The sequence below is a fragment of the Pseudonaja textilis genome, chromosome 4 (genome assembly GCF_049901715.1).
Source record: "Pseudonaja textilis isolate UNSWEBS1 chromosome 4, rPseTex1.2, whole genome shotgun sequence".
NCBI lineage: Eukaryota > Metazoa > Chordata > Lepidosauria > Squamata > Elapidae > Pseudonaja > Pseudonaja textilis.
In genome coordinates, this window is record NC_141993.1 from 16,484,035 (window position 1) to 16,503,239 (window position 19,205).

General features: G+C 40.0%; 1 protein-coding gene across 1 annotated transcript in view; it reads right to left on the reverse strand.

Moving 5' to 3' along the window:
- The window catches only part of CDH23 (cadherin related 23), a 537,909-nt gene that overhangs the window by 15,358 nt on the left and 503,346 nt on the right, over window positions 1–19,205 (reverse strand). The window contains exons 48-59 of the mRNA XM_087932328.1: window positions 19,018–19,134; window positions 18,672–18,896; window positions 16,998–17,167; window positions 14,438–14,575; window positions 12,780–12,899; window positions 11,955–12,132; window positions 10,730–10,941; window positions 5,661–5,855; window positions 4,276–4,386; window positions 2,281–2,410; window positions 912–1,175; window positions 458–619 (exon numbers count right to left, since the gene is read on the reverse strand). Coding sequence (XP_087788454.1) covers window positions 458–619; window positions 912–1,175; window positions 2,281–2,410; window positions 4,276–4,386; window positions 5,661–5,855; window positions 10,730–10,941; window positions 11,955–12,132; window positions 12,780–12,899; window positions 14,438–14,575; window positions 16,998–17,167; window positions 18,672–18,896; window positions 19,018–19,134 — 2,022 coding nt within the window. The remainder of the gene's footprint in view (window positions 1–457; window positions 620–911; window positions 1,176–2,280; window positions 2,411–4,275; window positions 4,387–5,660; window positions 5,856–10,729; window positions 10,942–11,954; window positions 12,133–12,779; window positions 12,900–14,437; window positions 14,576–16,997; window positions 17,168–18,671; window positions 18,897–19,017; window positions 19,135–19,205) is intronic.

The following is a 19,205-nucleotide window of genomic DNA, read 5'->3' on the forward strand; positions in this document are numbered from 1 at the left end:
GAAAAAGAGGCTTTTCAAGCGCTGTGCACCTGCGCGCTGCACTTTAAAGCTGTCCGGGTGGCACAGCTTAAGGATTTTTTTTTTTAACATGAGTGCACAGCATGTGTTAGGCATGTGCGTGCATGAAGCATGCATGCGCACGCAAAACATAGTCCCCGAATCGGTAGTAACACTGGTTGAATCCCACCCCTGGGTGTTACTAACTGGAATGATTCACTTAACAGCTGTGGATAGAAAGGTCATTAAATGGGGCAAAACTCACTCAACAACTGTTTCATTTAATTAACATAAACGTTGGCTTAATTATAGTCATAAGTTGAGGACTACATATATTTAACTCAATGGTCATGCTTCTATTAGCACTATCTCTAGGTAAGTTAAGTTTATGCATGCAACATAACAGGAATATAACCTAAACTATTCATTTGATATCCGAGCAACTCAATGCCAGCCTTACCAATGCTGAAAATGTTGGCCACCTCGTCAGAATCATTTGAATGTTGTTTGATGTAGCGAATTCCCAGAATGCTGTACAAGACTAGGCTATTGTTTCCAATATCAGCATCCAGCGCCACAAGTCTGATCAGCTCCGAACCCACTTTTGCATCAGTCGCAACCCCTAGCAGAAGAAGGACATTAAACGACAAAGACCAACAAATCGCTTTCGGAAATAGCGCCTTCCCCTCTGGGCCATTGGAGTAAACCAAAAGCATTTGTTAAAATAAAATTGGGCTCGAAGCTGGCATTTCATTATACAAGATGCCAGCCTCCCAAAATGTCATTTTGCGAGATGCCAGCCAGTAAATTTCAGGAGATGGCATCCTTGTTATGTCTTCCTACACAAGGTAACTCAGAAAACGAGTCAGTTTCGAGAGCATTTTCTGGCCATATTGAAGTGAACTTCTCCATACCTGCTGTGTATTCTGATTTGGTGAACCGGGGAGGCTGATCATTAATGTCAGACAGAAAGATCCGGACATCCTGCAAAGTGTTATCAGTGCTGAGATCCATAGCCTGGAGTCTGGCTGCTCGGCGACCCTGAGGAGGGTTCCAGTTTCGATTGCTGGAAGCTTTGACAATGATGGAGTAGAAAGCTTGCCTCTCTCGGTCCAGGTCCCGAAGAACCTGCAGCTTCCCTTCCCGACTCAGTTGGAAATTGTTCTCTCGGTTACCAGCTGAAGAAAGAGAATACTTTTTAGACTGTTGCTTTTTAAAAATGAGGTTTTACTATGGGACGGTAATTATATTGTAATCAAAATCTAAGCAAGAAATATGTTTAACCAAGCTCCTCTCCCAAGACCTGGTCCTAGGAGTGTGGCAGCTTAAGTGCTGGTTGTTATGTTTTTATTGCTTTCCCGGGTCTCTCATTTTTTTCATGTAAAGCTTTCCATTGTTTCTAATATTTCTGCCCAGAGTTGTTATGGGGTTGGAGTGTTTTAATTTGAGAAGAGGAAGAGGAAGAGGAAGAAGAAGGAAGGAAGGAAGGAATTAAAGTGTGTCTTTCTTTACTTACCCCTGCTACCCATTGTTATGGGTTGGCCCAACTAAATGAAATGAAGTTGTTGAGGAGTAATGGTTAGATTCACTTTTGGAAGTGAAACACAGAGTCATTTGTAAATTCTGTCTCGAAGAAGCCATCTAGATGTACGCTGCACAGTTAATGACTGATGGATCTCGATACTAACCTAAGCGATAATCTTTACAAAGTGCATTAAAAGCAAAATGGATATTATAGGTCCGTGATGGCAAACCTATGGCACGGGTGCCACAGGTGGCACGCAGAGCCATTTGTGCGGGCACATGAGCCCCAGCCAAACTTATCTGCACTGCGCATGCGTGCACCTCCCAGCCGATTTTCAGCCCATTTGAGGCCTTTTTGGCCTCCCTGAGGCTCAAGGGAAGCCTCTGCAGCCTGAGGAGGCCGAAAAATGGGCCTTCCGGAAATACCAGAAGTGCCGAAACGGGCCTGCTTTCAGCCTCCCGAGGCTCCAGAGGCTTCCCTCGAGCCCCAGGGAGGGCAAAAATGGCCTCAAATAGGCTGAAAATCAGCTGGGAGGTGCGCACATGCGCAGTGCAGGTAAAGGGGCAGGGCAGGGGTGTTGCACGCGCATGCGCAGAGGGAGCACATTGCATTGTGGGTGCCCGCACACATGAACGCTTTCGGCACCCCACAACAAATATCACTGTTATAGGTGATAAGGGTGATACGGAATGTAGCGTTAAAACTATCCATAGGAAACGACCCAAAGGAGGAGGAGGAGGAGAAGAACTGAAATCTACCTGCAATGTAGTAATACACAATAGCATTGGTGCCCTCGTCAGCATCCACTGCACCTGTGACATTCCCCACCACGGTGCCTGGTCGTGAGTGTTCAGGCACAGAAAGAACCTGGTAAAGGGGGCTCCCTTTCTGCAGGAGAGAAAGAAAGAAAGAAAGAAAGAAAGAAAGAAAGAAAGAAAGAAAGAAAGAAAGAAAGAAAGAAAGAAAGAAAGAAAGAAAGAAAGAAAGAAAGAAAGAAAGAAAAGAGAGGAGGGGAATACAAAGCAATAGCTTTTTTAAAAAAATCACATGAGATAGCAAAACAGATGCATTACTACACATTATATGAATTATGGTCATGAGAATAAAAAACTAGTCATAAGCAATATGCATTTCAATGAAGTTACTTCATGAGCTAGTATAGATACATTGGTTTTAAAAAAGGAGTTCATATCGCTAGTTGTTGCTGACTATAGGGGGCAATGCTTATCTCTGTTTCAAGGCCATTGAGCCAGCGCAGTCTGAAGACATTTATGCCGTCAGGTAGCCAGCCTGACATCACAAAGCAATGTTATCTTCCCAGCAAAGTGGTACCTATTTATCTACTCACAGTTGCATGCTTTTGAAAATAAATCAGATAACTTCCCATTCTAATGTGAAGTAAAACATAGTTTTTTTCATATCCCCAATAGAGTGGGGCTGAATTTTCCCAATTCCATGTTTCAGGTAAGAGCTGGGGCAAGACTGGGAACTCACCCCATCACGTGGTGCTCGGGTCTCAAACCTGGGTGGCTGGCTTTCCAGCAACAAGCCCAGTGTCTCAACTGCTGTGCCACCATGCTGCCCCATAGGAATACAGTATATGATATAATATATAAGACTGCTGTGAGAGGAAGCTTAAGTTTTGTCTTCCTTCTCTTGGGGTCCTGATATTATTATTATATTCTGCCTTTATGTTCAGGAGCTCAAGGTGCTAATAGATCAGGGGTCCCCCAACCCCACTCCATGGACTGGCACTGGGTCACAGCATGCCAGAAACAGGGCCACACAAACAAACACGGCAGAGGTGGTATTTAGCAGGTTCTGACCAGTTCTGGAGAACCGGTAGTGGAAATTTTGAGTACGCAACCGGCAAATGCCACCTCTGACCGGAGATTTTACAGTATCCTTCTCCTGCCACACCCACCAAGCCACGCCTACAAAACCAGTAGTAAAAAAAATTGAATCCCACCACTGAAACAAGGACATCTAGAACCCAAATCTGTCTAGTTTTAACCTTGCAATCCTAAACCTAAACGCTGGGTCTCTTCTCTTACTTTTTTTAGTTATGTTTGTCTGAGACCAAACAAAAACCTTTATTTTGGCCATTGACCAATAAAAATACATCCAGTAGAACAAACAAAGCAAAGTTAACTCCTAGCATCAATGGCTACTGGCAATCTTTGTCAGTAAAGTTTACAAAAATTAGAAAAGCAAATTTACAAAAAAATAATTCCTTCTGGCTTTTATGAAACATCCCTTGTACGTAATTATTGGATCTGGTTTTAAGTTTCACCTGCATTCCAGGTGAAAATATTTATTTATTTATTTGCTTGTCAAATGTATTTGCTGCCCATCTTGCAGTTCAAGTCAACTCTTGATGTGCAGTATAGAATAATGTAGTAGCTAAAACAGTAGTAAGACTTCATTTTATACTACTATCTCTATACAGACTATTTTCCTATTATTATGCTGAAAAATAGATTTAAAAAAAAATTGTTTAGTTTAAGAACTTGGAAATAGGCATAAAGTGTCAACAAACTTCCTCCACAATTAATTCAAGTGAATAGAAATATTTTCCCCAAATGATTCTGTTTCTAAATGTAAGTGACTTTGAGTAAATGTAATCCAATGTGTATGTTGGACAAAAGAACAGCTACTCTTTTAAAAATTTCTTAAAGGAACTTGTTCTAGTTCGGATCCTAATCTGCCCCAGCTGCAGTGAAGTCCAGAAGGGAAGAGATAGACCTGCTTACAGGTGGCTTCAGGAAGACAGGTTCATTGTCATCAATATCATCCAGCGCTACCTGGAGGGGTTGCATCGTCTCATAGGGTGGTTGGCCTTGATCACACGCCACAATGATTAACTATGGGAAAAAACACATGAAAGGCTAGTCATGTAATGGGCTTGTCAGTGGCTGTTCTGACCAAGGCTTCCTAGACCGTAATTACGCACAAGCTTATTTTAAAAACAAGTCTTATTTTATTGCAACGCTGGGAATTGCTTTCATTCCCAGCCGATAATGAATCTCAAACAGTTCCTCGAGATAAGCACCCACCTCTTTTCTGTGAAGTGCTGCCAATAACAGGAAGTGTCAAATGAACTAGAAAAAAACCCAAGCAAAAGTACAAAGAGCTTCAAGAATGAATCAGAACCGAGCAAACGACTTTGCTTCCTGCAAAGGTTTCGTCACCTTTGCCTGTCCTTTATACCTTATGGGAGGGGCAATCACCTCCCAGCCTTACTCCTGAGTCAGCTGTTTGTTTCAGCTGCTCTCACTTCTAGCAGCTCTGTGCACACACACACTGGGAACAGGCTCCCCTGAATCCTCTGCCCCGCTGCTGCCAGACTCCGAAAGCTCCAGAGGCAGCACCCCACCCCCAGATGGTCCTGGCCCCATATCTGCATCGGACGCAGGACCCTCGTCCGAGTACTCTTCAGGCTCCCTGTTCTTCCCCACTGTCCGATTCCACTGCTGTCTGCACAGACTGCCGGTGAACCACAACAGTGGCAATGGCAGAAGCAGCAAGCAGAGGCCATTGAATTCCATTATTGGCCATACCATAAACACAAAATTCGAACATTTTCTAGCTAGAAAAGAGAAAAACAGATTTTTATTTATTTAACTAATCTATTAATAATTATTTTCCCCTTTTATTTATCATGTTTAATCTTCTGTATGGTGCAAAACCATCCTAACGAATATCTCCATTGCCTAAGAAAAATGATTGCTTAGCTTTTTAAGAAAGGAATTGAGTGGTTTTAGTTCTATAGTCAATTTATCCATTTCCGCGCACTCAATTTTTTTTAATTACTAAGCCTTCAGCTGGCATGCAATCTTTCTTCCAACACTGCACTTAGGCAATCCTTGCTGCTGTTAATACATGTAACACCAAATACTTTATCTTTCTATTGTATTTCCTTTTGATTATCCCTAGAAGAAATAATTGCAGAACAAAATCTGTTTGACTTCCAATTAATTCCTCTAACCACATTTGTATTTTCTTCCAATGTTTTTTCGCTTCAGGGCATAACCGCCATGTATGATAGAAGGTACCATGTTTTTGTCTGCATTTCCAGCAGTTTGGATTCATGTAGCTTAGTTTATGAAAGTCACAATATTCCTGTTTTGTGACTTACACTGTACACAGCTTGCTTCTCCCGGTCCAGTCTCATTGCTGTCTGAATGAGCCCACTGTTTGCATCAATGGTAAAATATTCCCAATCCTTATTTCCGGCAGCAGTTTTGAGAAAGGTGTACTGCACAGCTCCATTGAGGTCTTCGTCCTTGTCTGTAGCATATACCTCATATACGTTGGATCGTAAGGGGATTTCCTGTTTATAGATACAAGGATCACGTATACAAAAAAAAGTGGTTTAAAATATAGACCACTTCAGAGGAACATGGGAAAATCACATCTCCTATGAACAACCATTGCATGCAGATCTGAGAATTCCAAGTTACAAATTTCCAAATGTCATCATTGCATGGATTGTGGCTTTAATCAATCAAGGTTTTCCCATAAACCTTTTGAATAAGGCACAGAATAGATTGCTAGCCTTAGCTGTACCTATAGATTCTCTGCTCATGGTAAAAAAAAAATTGATACCAGTCAGTTTTGGCCAGTAGACCAACGAATGCAACCAAAGACCAGTTCTAAGCTATACATTTCAGAATCACTAGTTTAGTGACTACCTTGAAAGCCAACACATTGTTGCCTGCATCCCACCAAGTAAGACAGTATTTATAGTGTATTTACAAGCTGGGTTTCAGGTTAATCGGAATGCAGACTCACATATTTGGCCTTCTGATGATTCTGAGAACTTGCCACAATGGAGACTCCATCAGTTCAAAACTCACTAATCATAGGGCTGCATAAATATATATGTTCCTACAAGTGAAGAGATTAATAACTGAAAGTAATGTGTTGACCAGTTCTAGCGCACATTGAGGTGCAATATTAGCCAAAATTGAACATCACATATTGTATTTCTCTTGGCAGAGCAGGTACCCTGTTTTTGAACACAGAACCTTCTAGGTGATGAGAACCTGCATGGCTAAAAGTAGGCAATTGGGTGTTGGTTGGGCTTGTGGTGCACTAGCCCAAATGTGCCAGAACTGACTGGTACTTATTGTAAAACTAAGAGAATGGACGGGAAGGATGAACTGATCTGAATAAGGAGACCTAATCTTGTGGAGTTGAGAAACATATGCAGGAAAGTGAAGATATTGATTTAATTGTGAATGTAAGGACTAAAATATAGAATTGGGGTCCTCTTGGTTGGAAGTAGGAAATGTAGGACTGTACTGAATGGTGATAATGGAAGTGCAAAGCAAGAGTTTTGGCAGATCGAATCCCACCACGCTCAAGGTTGACTCAGCCTTCCATCCTTCTGAGGTGGGTAAAATGAGGACCCAGATTGTTGGGGGCAATAGGCTGACTCTGTAAACGGCTCAGAGAGGGCTGTAAAGCACTATAAAGTGGTATATAAACCTAAATGCTATTGCTAACATATTGAATGAATATGATGGGGGTGGGAAATTGTACCAATAGGTCACATGCACATATGGGAACAAGAAGAGAGAGTGGTGAAACATTATTCAAGTATTTAGAAATACAATTCTTGAGGAGGCATGGGAATTGTAACTGGTGGGTAGAAAAAGGCCTGCTTGCTATTAAGCATAAGGCAATGCATGTATACACATGGAAAAAAGAATAAGCTAAGAAGCATGACTAATTAGATTATGTTGAAAGGCTGAGAGAATTAGCAAGGCTGATGAGAGATTTTGAATGCAATCCAGATTACATGCTGGTGAGGTCAAGGATGGAATTTAGGGTATAATAAGAAAGAATGAAAGACGAGAGGCTTGAAAAAGAAGAACATGAGTCTAACACAGAGGTTAGAAAACAGACTGTTTTGGAAATGGAAACGGAAAATGGACACAAGGAAAGATAACTTGGAATCTGTTGGGACAGAGTGAAAATAATTACATTACAAAGTGTCATAGAAATATGCGAACCTGCTTTAATAGTAAGTATGAAAAAGAATTAGGCTGTGGATGAGGAAAAAATGCAAATAGGAACATTCTTCAAAAATGAGGATAAAAGAAAGGTATTGCAAATTGTCAATGTAGAGAAAAGGTTCGTTGCAGAAGAATGCCAATGCTTTGGAATGATTTCTCAAGATATATCAGACTATCCTGACAATTTTTTACCTGGAAGGTAAAAATCGAACTATTTCAGAGATAATCCCGATCTTCTACTTTTCCCTGTTTTGTTATTTCTGCTTCTTTGCAGTAGTAGCGATCGAATTATTGGGCTACAGTTTTATGATGCTGATTAAATTTTTTAAGCTGAATTGTGTTACATATGTTTCAGTTAATTGCTCCTAACTTGGAAGCTGTTGAAAATCAATTGTGATATAATACGAGAGCTAGCTAGCTATACAAATCATAAGAATTAAGAAAAATGGTAAAAATGAAGATGAACATGGTGTAACTGGAGAGCTATTAAAATGTGGATATAGTTTATGTGGGGAGTGACTATATAACTTGCATGGAATTTGATATGGCTGGCAGATAACTAGCTGTTCTCTTATCTAGAGGGAAAGAGAATAGAACAGAAAAACTAAAAGAAAATGATAATAAAGATTTCAGTCATCCAGGTACAGTTGTCTGAAGGTTGATTCATGGCAATTGGACTTTCTTTCTTTTTCCTTTTTGTTAGTTTGAGACGTTTAGCTAACTTGCTCTAACTGATGAAGCTGCTTGGATGAGTAGTGAAACATTTCACACTAACAAGAAAAACAAGTCCAGTTGCCATGAATCAACCTTCATGCAAGAAGATGAGCTTGTGAGGTGTATCTGGAAAGGTGTTTACAGATAGATAATCAGAGTTGGAAGGGAACTTGTAGGTCATCTAGTACAACCCCCCACCCAAGCAGGAGACCCTACACCATTTCTGACAAATGGCAGTCCAATCTCTTCTTGAAAGTCTCAAGTGATGGCGCTCCCACAACTTCTGAGGGCAACTTCTGTTCCATTGGTTGATTGTTGTCACTGTCAGAAGTTTCTCCTTATTTCCAGGTTAAATCTCTCCTTGTTCAGTTTCCATCCATTATTCCTTGTCTGGCCTTCGGGTGCTTTGGAAAATAGCTTGACCCCTTCCTCTCTGTGGCAGCCCCTCAAATATTGGAAGGCTGCTTTCATGTCTCCCCTGGTCCTTCTCTTCACTAGACTAGCCAGGCCCAGTTCCTGCAACCGCTCATCATATGTTTTAGTCTCCAGTCATCATCCTGGTTGCTCTTCTCTGTACTTTTTCTGGAGTCTCAACTTCTTACTGAGACTTTAGCAGAATTCTAACTGAGAGCTGACAGTGAACTGCAGTTGGAATGTACAGAATAACTATGCCATATAACAGTACACAGAATAGACTTTTGTTCTCCTGTAGAGCACTGAGAATTATTTTGAGTGTGAGAAAGAAAAGTTATTATACCTTTACTGATTTAAAGAAATCATATCGTAAGGTGAATGGGGTCAATTATGCAATCTTTTACATGAATATGAAATAGAAGTTTGATTGTTTAGTGCAAATAAGAGTAACATCTGGTGAAAGTAAAGCAACTGTAAGTGAAATGCTTAATGAATGATTCAACACTCCGCAGGGAGTAAGGGAAGATCTGGATATTCCAGTGAATATATTTTGGAATAAGTGTAAAAAGAATGTTTCTGATGATGTTAGAGGTAGGGATATAAAAGAATGTGAAGACATACAACAGTTGATTTCTAACAAATGTTAAACAGATTGGAAAAGAAATGCACTAAAAATCAAGGTAGTTGTGTTTGACTGCCAAAATAGTGAATTAGCTGCAAGCTAATTGGTATTTGGTACAAAAGAAGGAAAATGAGTGGAGGAATTGGAAGATGTACATGTATTGGCAGAAAGATAGTGCTTAACTTGTGGTCTTCTCTGGAGTATCAAAAGAAGCAAAGACAATCATGTATAACAACATACTTCTGCCCACTTTGATATACCGAAGTTAGAATTGGCCATGTCAAGAGACATGGAAGGTTTAATGCAGAAGGAAGAGGGTATTTAAGAAATATGGTTGATAAAAGGGGGGTCAAGAATGAATGGAGGTGAAGGAATGTGTACTTTGTACAAATGTGAGTGACCAGCATAATAGAAGTACTTCGTGATGGTTTAATCAAAAGAAAGAACGAAGATCAACGCAAAACAAGCACAGAATGAAAGAGCGACTCCTTTGAGTGAAAGGAAAGATAAGAAAGTGACATTAGACAGGCTCCAAGCTTACTTCTAGAAGACAGAACTTTACAGAACCATCAGAGTATGGTGGAAACAGGGTGTTTGGAGACCTTATGAAGAGATATATTGAATAGCATCCATGAAAACTAAATTTAATTACATTTTCTCTTGTCTTTCTTTTTATTACTAGTTTTTACTCTTTTATGCTTTGCATAACACTGCTTATTCCAGCAGGGAACAGCATCATACATATAGATGCATTTATGTATGTATGGTGCCATCTGATGCAGTAGTGGGATTCAAAAAAAAATTACTACTAGTTCTGTGGTGTGGCTTGGTGGGCGTGGTGTGGCTTGGTGGGCGTGGCTTGGTGGGTGTGGCAGGGGAAGGCTACTGCAAAATCCCCATTCCCTCCCCACTCCACTAACCTGCTTTCCAGCTCCCTTCTCCTGTGCAAAGAAGACCCAGCCAATCAGCTGGGACTCAATGGGAGGCAGAGAATGGATGGGGGCGGGGCCAGTCAGAAAGTGGGACTTGCCGGTTCTCCAGACTACTCAAAATTTCTGCTACCGGTTCTCCAGAACTGGTCAGAACCTGCTGAATACCACCTCTGATCTGATGGATTCATTTATTATGTCAGGTTCTACCATAAAGAACAGAATTCAGTAGGTTTTGACAGCCTGGTCAGGGGTTTTGATCAGTAAGCTTTAACTGTCTCATTCTGAAGGACATTTCCTTTTTAGGTTTCTAAAAACCTTTGAGTCCCATGTATTGTTTCTGGTTCTCCACACACAGCTAAGAGACTAATTAGGTTGTTCAATTAGTGAAGGCGAGAAAGGCAAAGAAAATGGCTTTTGTTCCTATCTGGAAATAACTATAGCAGCTTAGCTCTGGATTGCTGCATCATATTAAAAGTATGAGAAAACCTATATGGGGATTTACCTCTTTAATGTGCAGAATGGTGCCATTGGGAGGGCGGACAAACATTGGCCGATTGTCATTGATGTCAATAACATCCAGCTGTAGCATTGTAGTCCCCCAGAGTGGTGGCCTTCCTTTGTCGGTAGCTACCACTGTTAGGTTGAACCTCTCATAGGACTGTAGGCGCCTGCGAGTTGTGACAAGCCCTGAATCTTTATGAATTTTGAAGGCCTCTGAGGAGAGAAGAGATACGGCTCACTTTAGACACAGCATAAACTACAAAAGCTGATTTACAGCCGTGCAAATTTTTCAGCGAGGCAGTTTGAAGAGGAGCTTCAGGATCTGCTCCTCAGCTTTCTGACGCAACTGAGACTTTCTGAAGCCTTGGCTGGATGTTTGGAAGGCCCTCTGGGTTTAAGTGCCTACCCACACTTCAGTGGTGGGGTTCAAATATTTTTACCACCTCCAAGTGATGTGACAGATGCATGTTCAGTCATGACCCTTGAAGCAGTTGACTGGTTGTGGCTCCTTCAGATTCAGTGGCTCAGTTTGCTTGCAAGTGAAGCGCCACACAGAATTATTTGCAGGGGACTTTTTTTTGTTATTAATGGCACAGCATTAGCAAGAAACATTGCTGAAGCCTGGAGCTAGAAGATTGAGTTAATACGCAAACAAAGCATCTATAATGCTATATAACAAGGAACTCATGTTAAATGTTGCTGCACGAATAACCATGCTAACAATACACTGAATCCCCATAATAAAATCAATTGACCGTTATATGTTTTGTAGAAACCGTTACAGTTTTTGTGTTGCTCTACCTACCACCTTCCAAAGTGATACTATTCATATGAAAAAAATGGAAACCAATACTACATTTTTAACATTTACAGAGCAACACTTGACAAACTTTATTAAGTTGTCCTCCCTGCTATATTTCAGTTGTTTCCTTCAAATGGCATTTGTTGGAAAGCCCTACCACCAACATTCAATAGCTTATTTGCAAAGTACGAATTGTGGCAAAGGAAAGCGTATGCATCATACAACTTATAATTTATATTAGTAATATTAATTAGCATGCAATGCAAATATGTCTTATGGTGCACTGATTTGTATCTCTGCAGTTAAAAATTAACTACTTTTGATAAACTGAAAAATATGCTGATAGTGTTTGAACCATTGAGATTTCTATTATTTGTTAATCATCTTTTTTGACAAGATATTTTTTGTTATTAGAGATACACACCAACTCCAGGTCCTTCAATGTTGAAAGTTACCACTCCATTGTCTCCTTCATCAAGGTCAACGGCAGTCATCGTGATGACAGAGGTCCCGACTGGCTCATTTTCATATACGCTGGTGCTATATTGTTTTTTGGCAAACTGGGGCCGGCAGTCATTGATGTCCAGAACTGTAATTAATACCTGAAATCAACACAAAACAATCAAGAAATTACAGGTCAAGAAGAGCCTGGGAAATGGAATTGCCAACAACAGTGCGTACACTAACCAGTGCTTTTAAGACTTGGTAATTTCCAAATACTGTATTTTTCAGAGTATAAGACCCTTCAAATTATAAGGCGCACATAGCTTTTGGGGAGGAAAGCAAGAAAAAAAATCTGCCTCTGCCTCCCAGCAAATTTGCCTCCGTGCAGCAACCAACAAACAGCCTGTTTCAGCTTCAGCCAGCCTGATTAGCATAATCAGCTGATTGTCGGTTGGATTGGCCTCTCGATGATCAGCTGTTTCAGGCTGCAGGGATCGCCATAGCCTATTGTCACCTCCGTGCGCCCCATTTTTGGCTTCCAAAACCTGTTTTCAGCCTCCCCACACCCCATTTTCAGCCTCTGCACATCCCACTTTCGGCCCATTCTGGGAAGTGGGGATCAGAATGGTGGGGGCCGATTCTTGGGGGCTGATTCCTGGTGGAGATGCGCTTTTGTTGTTTTGGGGGATTGGGTGCATAGTAGACATCAATAGGTCTAAGGAAATCTCCATCTGACAAAGAGAGAGGCTATCTTCTTAACATTTTGAAAACAAAGAACAACTTCTCCCTATTACAAGTTGGTTACCTGCACAGAGTTCTCTCGGCGATTACTAGAAACATCCCCTGGATTGTCTCTAGCTACTGCAGTTAACGTAAAATGATCCCGCTTTTCTCGATCTAAGGTTGATAGAATGTAGATATCTCCCTGAAACACACAAACATCTTCAGAAAGTTATCAGAAAGTCATATCATACACTATGTCAAATGGGAAGACTCCAAATTTCACAGCTAGGATAATACTTGTGACATTCTAGAAGCTGATATTCATTTGAAACATATCTGGGACACCAGATTTGGGGATGCTAATACTTAAAGCATGTTTTGGCAACACTAAGTTAGTAATTTATTTCTAATTACCACTATGGCAGGCAAGATGATGATGTTGATTTTCTTACCTTATATTTTTTTATAATCATCAAAGCTACATCTAGACTACCACGTTCTCTTTAGCATAAAAACTTTATTATTACTATTACTTAATAAAATAAATTAATACAATTTAGTTTTGGTTTCAGTGGCAAAGTGTGGCTAGTCCTTAAAACTACAGTTAGAAAATGGATTCTGCATAATATTTAAAAATACTGTGATCATTATTATGCCAGATCTATAAAAAAAATCTTTAAAAATATTTCCACGATTTTCTATTTACAATAATTCTGTCCAACGGAACAATTATATCAGAACCAGATCTTAACAACCAGAGGAGGTATTCAGCAGGTTCAGACCAATTCTGGAGAACTGGTAGCAGAAATTTTGAGTAGTTCAGAGAACCTGCAAAGACCACCTCTAACTGGAGATTTTACAGTATCCTTCCCCTGCCACACCCACCAAGCCATGCCCACAGAACCTGTAGTAAAAAAAATTGAATCCCACCACTGTTAACAACTGCTAGCTAGAGTTTTCAGTTTGCTGCAAGCACATTTTATTATTAGTTACATATGCTGGGTACAATTAATTCTATATTTAAAGGAAGTCAGTATTCCTATTTAGGGTAAATGTGGGAATGTCACAGGAAATAATCGTTAATACAAAGCCATCATACAAGTTAAAGAGAAATTTCACTAAACAGTATATCAAAACCTAGTTATCCTGGCAGCTGGCAAATATTTTAATTTTTCTTAAAACTGCAAACTTGGGACAGAAAATTTGGCTATTAATTCAGTTCTAGATTAGTCTTACTCCAGAGGGCTCCAAACTAGGCAACTTAAACTTGTGGACTTCAGCTCCCAGAATTCCTCAGTCAGCATAGGTGGCTGAGGAATTCTGGGAGTTGAAGTCCACAAGTCATAAAGTTGCCAAGTTTGGGAATCCCTATCTTACTCAGTAAGATTAGTTTTACTCTACTCTATTAATCATCACCACACTCTACATTATTGAGTGATGTCATCCAGAACGATGCTTTTTCAAACTTGGCCACTTTAAAATGTGCAGACTTCAACTTCCAGAATTTCCCTGGCTGGGGAATTCTGGGAGTTGGAGTCCATACATCTTAAAGTCTCCAAGTCTGAACAATAGTAGTCTAGACATAGATAGTTGGGAGCTCACAAAAAAATCAGAGAGATGTTTTGTTATTCTTTAATTGCTTCGTATTGCCTAAATAATCCTAGCACAAGCTGGATAAAGATACAAGTGGAGACCAGAATATTATTTTTCTAGCCCAGGACTCTTATATGTCCTTAATACCGTATTGGGGTTAATTCCAAATTTCCCCTCTCCATCTCCCAAGCTATACTGTATTTGAGCAAAACGTCCAGAATCGGCATCTGTGGCTCGAACCCTCAAAATGATGGTCCCTAGAGGGACATCCTCAAAGACAGGCTTCTGTAAAAAAGAGGAAAACACACAGATCAGATGTGGTTATATTAGATGCACCATACTATTTCATACACTCAGTTACTATAGATAGAAAATAAATGGTCAACTCTTTATTGACCAAGTGTGATTGGACACACGAGGAATTTGTCTTGGTGCAAATGCTCTCAATATACATAAAAGAAAAGATATTCATTAAGAATCAAGAATCATAACGTACAACACTTAATGATAGTCATAGGCTACAATAAGCAATCAAATCATACTAGGAAACAGTCAGTATAGATCGTAAGGATACAAGCGACAAAGTTACAGTCCTACAATCACAAGTGTGAGGGGATGGGTGATAAGGAGTGATGAGAAGATTAATAGTAATAGTAGTGCAGGCTTTGTAAATAGTTGGACGGTGTTGAGGAAACTATGTGAGTTAAGCAGCTTTCTTGAGTGATCAGGCTATACAAACATCGGGTTGGAAGGCACTTTGGAAGTCTTCTAGTCCAGCAGAGTGAGCAAATAAATTAAATAATAAATTAGAGGTGCAAAGTCAAGGTGCTGGTTGTCACCTTTAAAACCCTCCATGGTTTGTGACCAGGTTTTCTGAAGGACCGTCTCCTCCCAGTTACATCCACCCGATCCACCCGATCCAGGGAGGCAGGGAATGTTGCAGTCCCCTCTCCTTAGGGCTACATCTGGCGGGACCAGAAGAAAGGCCTCCTCCTTGGTGGTTTCCCCCCCATTGGAACATCATCAGGGATGGGATCCGACTGGTATAACTACCGGTTCTGTTGCTCTGCATCGCGCGCATGCAATTTACGACCTGATGAGCTGCCCGGACAGCTGAGCGGTTGAAAAAACACTTTTTTCCTGTTTTTTTTTTTCAACTGCAGCTGTGTCGTGCAGTTGAAAACGTAGGAAATAAAGGTCAGGTAAGAACCTGGGTGGGTGGGTGGGCCAAAACCGCAGCAGACATAGAACCGGTTCTATGTATCCTCTCTGTTTGTTGCTTTTCATAGCAACCAGTTCTACAGAAGTGGACAGAACCCATAGAATCCCACCCCTGGACATCATCCCTGCAGAGATTAGGCAAAGCCCTGAAGACCTGGTCTTGCCCACAAGCCTGGGGCACCCAGAGTGGGGTGGAGCCCATCAAATGGCTAATTTGGTTGCTTGTTGTGGCCAGGTTGGTTAGTTTTTACTCTTTGTATATTGGTTTTTTTATTTTTTGTAAACCATCTAGAGTAACTGAAAGTGAGTGGACAGCCATATAAATCCTCTAAATAAATAAATACATAGATAATAATTGCTCATCAACCTTTACCAAAGATTTATTTTGGGTTCCTCTTTTCCTAAATACTTAGAATAAGAAGTCCAAAAATTCCACTGTAAGATTCATATAACATTATAAGAATGTTTAGTTTGTCTTCTGCCTTCTCTTTTTTTCCCCTCTTTATGTCATGTGATTTTGGACCAATGTTTTTCAAACTTGGTAAGTTTAAGATGTATGGACTTCAGCTCCCAGAATTCCTCAGCTAGCATGTTTTATTTGTTTAAAATAAACGTCTACATTGTTAATTAATGATTTGGATACTGTTCTATGAATCTTTCTAGTTGAAAAACAGTGGTTAAGTAAATGAATAATATAACTCAACATATTGTCTTAACTAATATTAACCACCACGACATAAGTTTGATCCATAATTCACACAACGGACAAGCTGATCTGCTAATTGCAGAATTAAGTACTACAGTACCAACTTTTAAAAATTGCTTTTAAAAAGATGAAATAAACTTGTGAAGATAATTTTAAGTCTATCAAAGCCTAACATATATAGATATTAAAATGATTCTTCAGAGGCAGTATGAGTCTGGCCACCAATGGAGGGGACAGACAATATGGAAGTTGTCTCAACTTTATTTCTGTATTTCTCAAGAGCTTTTGTAGAACCTCATCAGAGGAAGTGCCAAACATCTGAAAATGCAAGTCAATTCTTGTACCTTTAAGTTCTTATAACAGTGTCACACACACTGCAAAAAACAAGTGCAATATAGTAGAACTGATAGAACTGCATTATATATTGTTGATATACACCATATTGTACTGATTATATAGATCAGGGGTGTCCAACCTTGGCAACTTTAAGACTTGTGGACTTCAACTCCCAGAATTCCTCAGCCAGCAAAGCCCACAAGTCTTAAAGTTGCCAAGGTTGGATACCCCTGATGTAGATTATATATATACTCTCTCTTCCCCCTGCCTAGTATGAACTTGATCATCGAACCCTACATTTCAGCCACAGGACTGCAAAAAGAAAAGTATTTCAAACAGGAAAAAATAACTGAGAAGAACACAATTACCAGTTGCCAATTACCACAATTGCCCAGTCTGTCTCTCCCTCCTATATTCTCATAAATACTTCTTGCTTTAATTTACCTGGTAAGATGGCTGGCTAAACGTGGGATTGTTGTCATTGATATCCACAATTTCTAGATAAACTGGTATTTCAGCAGATCTCTGTGGATTCCCGTTGTCTGAGGCCCGAACAGTAAAATTCAGCCAATGGACCTCTTCGTAGTCAACTGTTCGGTTTGAAATTACCTTTCCTAAGAGCGATTAGGCAAATGTGAAGATTGTTACTATCCATAACCCTTTTATAAAACATGTCCTGTCCCCTCATTCTATTTCTATAACATACTTAAAAGGATACAAAGACTTTTTACATACTTAGATTCTGCTGCCAGAATATCAAATCACGATATTGTATGCTGCTAAGGCATACAATTTTAAAATAAATATTCTGAACTATTTGGGACGAGCGAACCAAAAGATTATTCTCATATTTAATGTCAGAAATGGAAGCTCCATTTTATTGTAGGTTAGTGTCTTTTATACATATTCCTATATCATAAAGCCCATGCAAAGACTATATATTCACACAAAAACAAAACAAAGCAAAACAAAATAAAACAAAACAAACATAAGAACCAAAAATGTATTATTGTCCAGGGTTCCACAAGTTGAATTTTTGGTTGTAAGTAAAAAAGAAGGCAACAAATGATGTAGCATCTTTGATACAGTTTGGGGAGATATTTGTTTACTCATCTTTAAATAACATCCAAAAATGGATGGCCTACGTACTCAGTTGTGAAAGTCCGACTCCACAAGAATGCATTTTATGAAAGTGGAAAGGTGGCATGGCTGGATAAGAACAAAAGCCAGAAATGAAATAGGATGCAGCTTAGCTGTTCAAGATCCTCCATCACTCAAGTTTTACTTTCATAATAAAAAAGTGTTGCTTGATTTCTGGTGATTTCAAATATCCTACAGTTTTCTTGGTAACAATAGGGAAGTGGTTTGTCACTTAGTTTTTTCACGATTCTTTCCACAAGTTCCTTTTCTAGTCTATAGCCCTGTGGTTCCTAAATGCCTCCCCTCTAATCCAGACCTGACCCCAATTAACTTCCCAGCCCATTTTAGCATCTGTCAATGAAGCATCTTAATACTTTGCAAAATGAGGATGATACAGGCTGTCTCTGTGAAGAAAGACATCATCTGCACTTATCAGTACAGATTTACACTATCAGTAAATCAGTACATTTGTTTTTAAAGTAACTTAATTTCAAATGAAAATTAATTTAACCATAAGAAAGGCTGAGTGTCAAAGAATTGAGGCCTTTGAACTATGGTACTGGAGAAGATTCCTGTTTGCTCCTTGGATTGCAAGGTGATCAAACCATCAGTCCTAGAGGAGATCAACCCTAACTGCTCTTTAGAAGGCCAGATCCTGAAGATGAATCTCAAATACTTTGGCCACCTCATGAGAAGGAAGGACTCACTGGAAAAGAGGCCTAATGCTGGGAAAGGTTGAGGCCAATAGAAGAAGAAGGGGACAACAGAGAATGAGGTGGCTGAATGGAGTCATTGAAGCAGTTGGTGTGAGCTTAAATGGACTCCAGAAGATGGCAGAGGACAGGAAAGTCTGGAGGAACGTTGTCCATGGAGCCACGATGAGTCGGACATGACTTCGCAACTAACAACAACAAATTTTAAATTTCCGTATGAAGAGTCATCTTCCTTCTCTTAAAAATAACCCGGGTAAAGTCTTACCTGCTGAGCTGTCTTCCAGTTGGACATATCCCTCATGGGAGAGGTTGAACAACTGATATGTGATCTGCCCATTTACACCTTTGTCTGGATCTACGGCTGACAAGGATATTAACGTAGTCCCTGGAGTGGCTCCTTCTAGTATGCGTTCTGTGAAAAATGTTGCCCCGTATGGGCGGAACCAAGGCGCGTTATCATTGACATCCAGAACATTTATGGTCAGCTTGGCTGCAAGAGAGAGGGAAGTACAAGACAAAACCTGAATATTAAGCATTTTGCTGCCTCTCTTTCTTTAAAAAAAAAAAAATAACACCGTTATTAATCTAATCTGGAGTAGAAACTCTCTCACCGTTTGGCACACTCACTGAGCGCTCCAGCACCTCACTGGCATTATCATAGACAGAGATTGTGACATCGTAAGTGGCCACCAGTTCCCTGTTTAGAGTAGCCTTCACTTTCACCGCTCCTAAAAAGTACAAAACGAAGAGAAAAAAGACTTCCAAATTCAGTAGCACATAAAATGATGGAGAATTGCTC